General features: G+C 55.0%; 1 protein-coding gene across 1 annotated transcript; it reads right to left on the bottom strand.

The window, feature by feature from the left end:
• Window positions 1-2,143: 2,143 nt before the first annotated feature.
• Window positions 2,144-5,471, bottom strand: LOC128972889 (protocadherin alpha-5-like). Its single transcript, XM_054389012.1, has 3 exons — window positions 5,411-5,471; window positions 2,372-5,092; window positions 2,144-2,214 (listed from the first exon to the last, which is right to left on the bottom strand). Exons 1-3 carry the CDS (start codon window positions 5,469-5,471, stop codon window positions 2,144-2,146), a joined length of 2,853 nt encoding a protein of 950 aa, XP_054244987.1.
• Window positions 5,472-6,853: the final 1,382 nt, after the last annotated feature.

The following is a 6,853-nucleotide window of genomic DNA, read 5'->3' on the forward strand; positions in this document are numbered from 1 at the left end:
AGCAGAAGGCAGACCTGAAAGCCAAGGACATTCTGTCAGCGTCTCTCTCAGTGTAGGAGTGGGAAAAAGTCATTCTAAGTCTGAGCAGAAACCATCTGCATGTCTGCAACCAGACAGATGCAGTAAGTATCTCATCCACTGTTACCTACACATTGCCAGCAGGAGAGAAGAACACACAGGGTGGGTGGGTTTGGTAAGAAAGGGAAGAAAACCAAAGGATCCCATTTCACTGTGTTGAAATGCAAGGAGAGAGCAAGGCACAAGGATGTGCAGAAATTCTGGAGGCCCTGAAAGGATCCTGTGCTAGTAGCACTTCCTGCAGAACCTCTTCCAGAGATTTTCTACTGAGATCCTCTCCATTTAAGAGAACATTTTGAAGTTCTTGCACACACTATATTCCATTCAGCTTCTGCATTTCGCTCAGGTAAAGCTCTTCCACCCTCGAGGCCTCTCTCCCTGTGTTACAATCCCAGCCTACTTCAGCAGGATTGTTGTCACAGTACCCAGGTTCAGCCCAGCAAGCTGCCCCTCCTCTGAGAGCTGCTCTGAATGGGAAGCCCTAAGCCTCCACATGTCCTCACTTTCCTCCACAAATGCCACACAGGCAAGACTGCAAAGGCTGACTGTGCAAGTGAACAAGAAGATGGGAGTTGAGCACTGAAGATTGCACCCAACCTCTTTACATCCCCTTACAAATCCTGCCTGAAGAGGGGAAAACAGCACTCATGGTAACATGAACACCTATGGAATCTGCTATGGATACCCAGCACTGTGCAACAACAGCTTCCCAAAACAGCACTCAAAAAGCTCATAGAATCATAGAATTGTTAGGGTTGGAAGTGACCTCAAGGATCATCTAGTACAACACCCAGACAACATTCAGCAGTCTGAATCTCTCCTTCTCTCACCAACCTGTTGCCTACATCAAGCAAACAGCAGCACAAGAGACTGTCTCTGCTGCGAGATTTTCATGTCCTCAAAGGACATTGAGAGGATTTCAATACCATGTAACAGTCTCAACAGCTGGAAGGCTTCCAGTTCCAAACCCTTTGGAGCCTGGCAAAGAATGCTGGACAAGAACACTGCGTGCCTCACGCTTTCTTCTATGCTCACTCCATCCCTGACACTGACATATGCAATACTCATGACACAAAAAACATCTAATATTCCTATTTTTTCTTATGGCACATCCCATGGTCTTCCCAAAGATTTTCAGTTCCCACAGACAACTCTCCTCACTGCTCAAGGTCACATCAGCAAACAACAAGGTCCCACTCAGCGTGACAGACACAGTCACACCCATGCAATGCTGTGGTTTCCTTCACCACTTCAAGGTCCACTCCAGCTTTTGCAGACCCTTCCTTCAATAAGAGTCCACTCAAAACCCACATGGCTGGTATCAAATACACAGTGTACAGAAGACTCTCTACTTCTTCCTTAGGTGATGTCAGGACAGCTCTGAATAGAAATGCCATTGGTATCATGCTGTGGAACAACCACCCAAATGCTGATGAGTATTTCAGTGCAGTTAATTATTTTGATTGTCACAAACCAACATTTCTAGGCATTTGTACCTGTGTGGATGATGACTCAAATACTGGGAGGATGCTAAAACTGGTCAGCTTACTAAAAATCTTCTTTGACATCTGGGAGAAATTCAAAACTCCCTTTCCAGAAAACTGCCTTGCATCACACTCCTCTGCCTTAACATTTTATGCTAATAAAATGGTTATAACACACTTGGGAAAAGTCCATCTTGTCTTCCCTCCCTTCATAAGGATGCTGGTAGGACAAACTAAATGGAGGTATTGGACTATCAGGACTCAAGCAGAAGAGAATCCCAGAGAAGGAGAGGACTTTCCCACAAGAAACCAGATTTGATGCCAGCACTGACAGCAGCCATCGAGGATACTAAGGCAGGAAACAGTACCTGCGGGATTGTCACCACAACAATCTATGTGTCTGCAGGATTGTCACCACAACAGTCTGTGTCTGGGGAATTGTCGACACAATAGTCTGCATATCCTTCACACCTTCAGCAAACTCGGGTTGCTTACACACCAGTAAGCAACAGCACTGATTTCATTCTGCTGGAGAGCAATTCACACCCACCACAGAAAACCAGAGGTGCAGATGGTAACTCCTACTGGATGAGAAAATAATGTAATTTCCCACTCATTAAAATCAAGAGCCCTAGGGTCCCGGTAGGAACGCCTGGGCAGAGACAAAGGAACAATCAAGATCATTAAGCACCAGCAAAGCACCCACTGCCCGCAGGCCACGCGGGCTTAACCCGGCTCCCAGCAGCGCCTGCCAGGAGATACCAGAGAAGGGAGAGAGAGGGGAAGGGGAGTCTCAGGCTGTGGCAGGCAAGAAAGGAAGGAAGGAAGGGTGGGTCGAGAGGCGAGAAAGCGAGGACTACTGACCGTGTTCAGCAGAGCGGAAGGCTCCGGCTGTGAAGTGTCCTTGGACGCGGGGCCGGGAGGAGGCGGCGGCGGTAAGTTGGGGCTGAAAACCATCAGGTCGCTCTTGGCCGCGCCCTCCGCCACGCACAGGCTCCGGCTCTGCCGCTGCGAGTACGACCAGCTGCCCACTTCGCTGGCGCACACCAGCGTCGCCGGAGCCGGCCCCGACAGCACGGCCGCCCGCGGCGCCCACCGCGCCGCCCCGTACAGCACCAGCGCCAGCACCAGCAGGCTCGACACTGCGCAGATCGCCACCACCAGCCACACGTTGGCCGACGCCGAAGCCGCGCCCGCCGCCACACCGCCCTCCACCGGCAACACCACACCCGACACCGACGAAGACGACGACCCCGCCGCCGCCAGCGCCGCCTCGCCGCCCTCCACCAGCGACACGCTCAGCGTGGCCGTGGCCGAGCGCGACGGCTCGCCGTGGTCCCGCACCACGATCACCAGTCTCTGCCGCGGGCCGTCCGCCTCCTCCAGCGCCCGCGCCGTGCTCACCTCGCCGCTGTACAGCCCCACGCGGAACAGGCCCTTCCCACGAGGCTCCCACACCTCGTACCGCAGCCACGCGTTGTAGCCGGAGTCCGCGTCCACCGCACGGATCTTCGCCACCACCTGCCCTGCCGGAGACCCCCACGCCGCCCACGCCCACAGCGTCTCCGACTCCGATCCCGACGCCCCCTCTACCGACGACCCGCCCACGCCACCCGCAAACGGAACCAGCCCCGCACCGCCGCCCGCGGTCGGCAGCAGCGCCGGCGCGTTGTCGTTCTCGTCCACCACGAACAGCTGCACCGTCGCGTTGCCGACCAGCGGCGGCTCCCCCGCGTCCACCGCTCGCACCTCGAACTGCAGCACCTGCAGCTCCTCGTAGTCCAACGGCTGCACCGCCCACAGGCGACCGCTCTCCGCGTCCACCGACACGTAGCTCGACGCCGGACGCCACCCGCCGCCTGACCACGGGGCCCCGGCGACGCCCTCCCACAACGAGTAGCTCACGCGACCGTTGTCCGCCTCGTCCGGGTCCCGCGCCCACAGCCGCGCCAGCTCCGCGCCCGCCGCGTTGTTCTCCCGCGCCAGCACCGTGTACACGGCCTGCGAGAACGACGGCGCGTTGTCGTTCACGTCAGACACCGGCACACGCACACCGCGCCTCGCACGCAGCGACGGCTTCCCGCCGTCCTCCGCCCGCACCTCCACCTCGTACTCTGACACCCGCTCCCGGTCCAGCGCCTCACGCACCACCAGCGAGTACGACCCCGCGAACCTCGACTCCAGACCGAACGGCGACGTCGGCCACACCGAGCACTGCACTCGCCCGTTCGCCCCCGAGTCCCGGTCCGACACGCTCAGCAGCGCCACCACCGTCCCCACCGACGCGTCCTCTGGCACCGGTACCGACAGTGACGTCACCCACACCTCGGGCGCGTTGTCGTTCACGTCCAGCACCTCCAGCTCCACGCTGCAGTGACCGGACAGGGGAGGTGCCCCTTTGTCTCTCGCTTCGACTTCGAGGTCATACGAATGAACATCCTCATAATCCAGTTCCCCGGCAGTTCGTATTTCTCCGGATTTTGGGTCAATTATGAAAAGGTTCTGAACCCTGGCCGGAACTGAGTCGCTGAAGGAATAATGTATCTCGCGATTAATTCCTTCATCCTCATCTGTTGCTGTTTGCTGGAAAAACACAGTTCCCGGAGCGGCGTTCTCCGGCAGCTGCACCTTATACACCGACTGGTTGAACTGCGGGGCGTTGTCATTGGCATCCAGCACCGTGATCACCAGCTCCATAGTGCCGGTCAGAGATGGTCGTCCCCCGTCACTCGCCGTCACCACCAACCGGTGCACAGGCACCGTCTCCCGGTCCAGCGGTTTCGTTAATATAAGAACTATAGAGTTTTTATTTTCATCTTTGTTTTTCACTTCCAGTCTGAAGTGCTCGCTGGGGCTGAGGGTGTAGGAGAGCTGTGCGTTCGCTCCGATATCTGCATCCGACGCGCCCTCCAGTGGGAAACGTGAACCCGGCACCGTGGTTAATTCCGCGATGCTGATGTTTTTCCGTGCGGCGGGGAAGAGCGGGGCGTTGTCGTTAATGTCGGTCACCTCCAGCTCCACATGGAAGACGCGCAGCGGCCGCTCCAGCAGCAGCTCCAGACGCAGGGAGCAGGGAGCGCTCTTGCCGCACAGCTCCTCCCGGTCCAGCCGCGAGCTCACCACCAGCGCCCCGCTCGCCCCGCTCACCTCCACGCTCGCCCGCCGGCCCTGCCACACCACACGCAGCCGCCGCGCCTCCGCATCGCCCGCCTCCACACCCAGCTCCTGCGGCAGCCCCCCCACCACCGTCCCGACCTTCGCTTCCTCCGGCACCGAGTACCGCACCTGCCCCGACACCAGCGCCCACGTCCGCACCAGCACCACCAGACGCACCGCTGGACCCCAACGCACGTCCATCGCTGCCCACGGTCCAGTCACGGGCTGAGCAAACACCGGTTCCTCTCCGCCACCCGCACACACCGGCTCTCCTGCCTTCACCGTCCTGCGTCGCGCCGCCCTCCCGCTCTGACAGCCGGGCTCTTCGCCGCACCGGGGCGGAGCTGCCGAGCCGCACGCCGCCGTTTCTAATCCTGCAGCGACACCGTGTGCTGCTCCACCGCCCCACACGCTGCCCTGCTTTTCCGCTCACGGGTTTTCCTTATTTCTTTGTCCTTATTGCTTTCCTTCCTTTCCTTCGTCTTCTTTCTTTTCCTCACTTTCTTCTTTCTTTTTTCTTCCAGTTCTCCTGTTCATCGTTTCTCTTTGCTTTTTCAATTCCGTTTTCCCTATCTTCTCTTTCCTCCTTTTCTTCCTCCTCGTCTATTTCCTCTTTTCATTTCCCTTTTTCTTCCTGACCTTCCGTGACTTTTTACTCCCTTCTCTTTTCTCTTTCCATTCTTCTCTCTTACCCTCGCTAGCACCTCCTGTCTCCTCTGGTGCAGCTGTGGAGACCACCAAAGTCGGAGCCATCGGCGCTAGTTACCGGACAATGATCTCTGGAGCGCAGGTCTCTAACCAAGGCGGAAGCTGTTAGGGACCAACTGCTTTCAGCGACTAGAGGCGACTTTGTTCACTTCTGCTCATCTCCTGTACCTCCTCTTCTTTCCTTTTATTCTTTCTTTTCTTCTTTCCTTCCTTCTTTCCTTCCTCCCTTCATTCTTCCCTCCCTCCTATTGTTCCTCTCTCCCTTCCTCTCTCCCTCTCTCCCTACCATCCTTCCTGTGTACAGTGACAGCTTCAGTGCATGCTGCTCAATTTCTTGATTCTGTTCTTCTTTTCTCTCTCTTCTTTCTAGTGCTGATTTCGTCCTTGTTTGCTTTTCTTTGCCTTGTTCTTACCTTCCTACATTCAATTCTTTTCTTTCTCTATCCTCTTCTGTCTTTGCCTCTGCTTTGCGTCCTTAACCAAGACATTTTCTATAAGATTATATTGCTCTCACCGTGGAGCACAGACTGCCCTTGCACCTCCCCTTCTGGAAGAAGACCACACCATGCATATCCTCTCCTCTCAAAGAAGGGAATCCACTGCTCTCTGAAACAGAATCCCAAGCCCCAGGTACGTGGATATCTGTGCAAAACAGCTCAAATGAATTCAAACAACCCAGGGAAGTCTTCTTCATGAAATCAAACCTAGCACAGCCCATCACACAAACCCTTCACAAAGGCTAAAGAAGCCCAAAGCAACCACAGACCCCAAGCACTCTTAGTCCTCGATGAAAAATCTCTACTTCTGGCCTCATTGTGATGAATGTCTAGCTCTTGCTTCCCCTTCCAAGTAGCTATGATCTGCCAGAACAACACAGCAAGAAACTCAGTACCCAGAGGCATTAGTGCCCTTGAAATGCTTCTCATTCATCAGCACAAGTCATATGAATGAAGACATGAAGGTCACACCATGACACTTTCACTAAGGACATCCCCTCCCTGCCCAACACATCCACTTCAGGGTCCCTCCTTCATCTGTTCTTGCTGCCTCCTACAGCAAAAAAGGAATCCAGAGCACACAGTGGTGCTTTGCTGGTCCAGCCATAGACTATCTCAAGTTGGAAGGACCTCCTAAGAATCATCAAGTTCTACTCCCAGTCCAGCCAACACTCACTCAATCCCAAGAGGATGATACCAGGACCTAACAGGAACAAAAGTACAACTCTCAGACTCATCTTCTTGAAGTAGGAGCAACTTACCTGTAGAGTCACTGGTTGCTTCTTCAGAAAAGAATCATTTTCAGGGGAGGGGAATTGATTTTAAGAGTCATTTTCCTTCCTGATATCAGGGATTTCTAGAGAATTTAGATAATCCCACATTCTGCAAAACCTCAAAATCACTGGGCACTGCAGAGTGCTCCCATGAGCA

Source organism: Indicator indicator, chromosome 18, assembly GCF_027791375.1.
Source record: "Indicator indicator isolate 239-I01 chromosome 18, UM_Iind_1.1, whole genome shotgun sequence".
Taxonomy (NCBI): Eukaryota; Metazoa; Chordata; class Aves; order Piciformes; family Indicatoridae; genus Indicator; species Indicator indicator.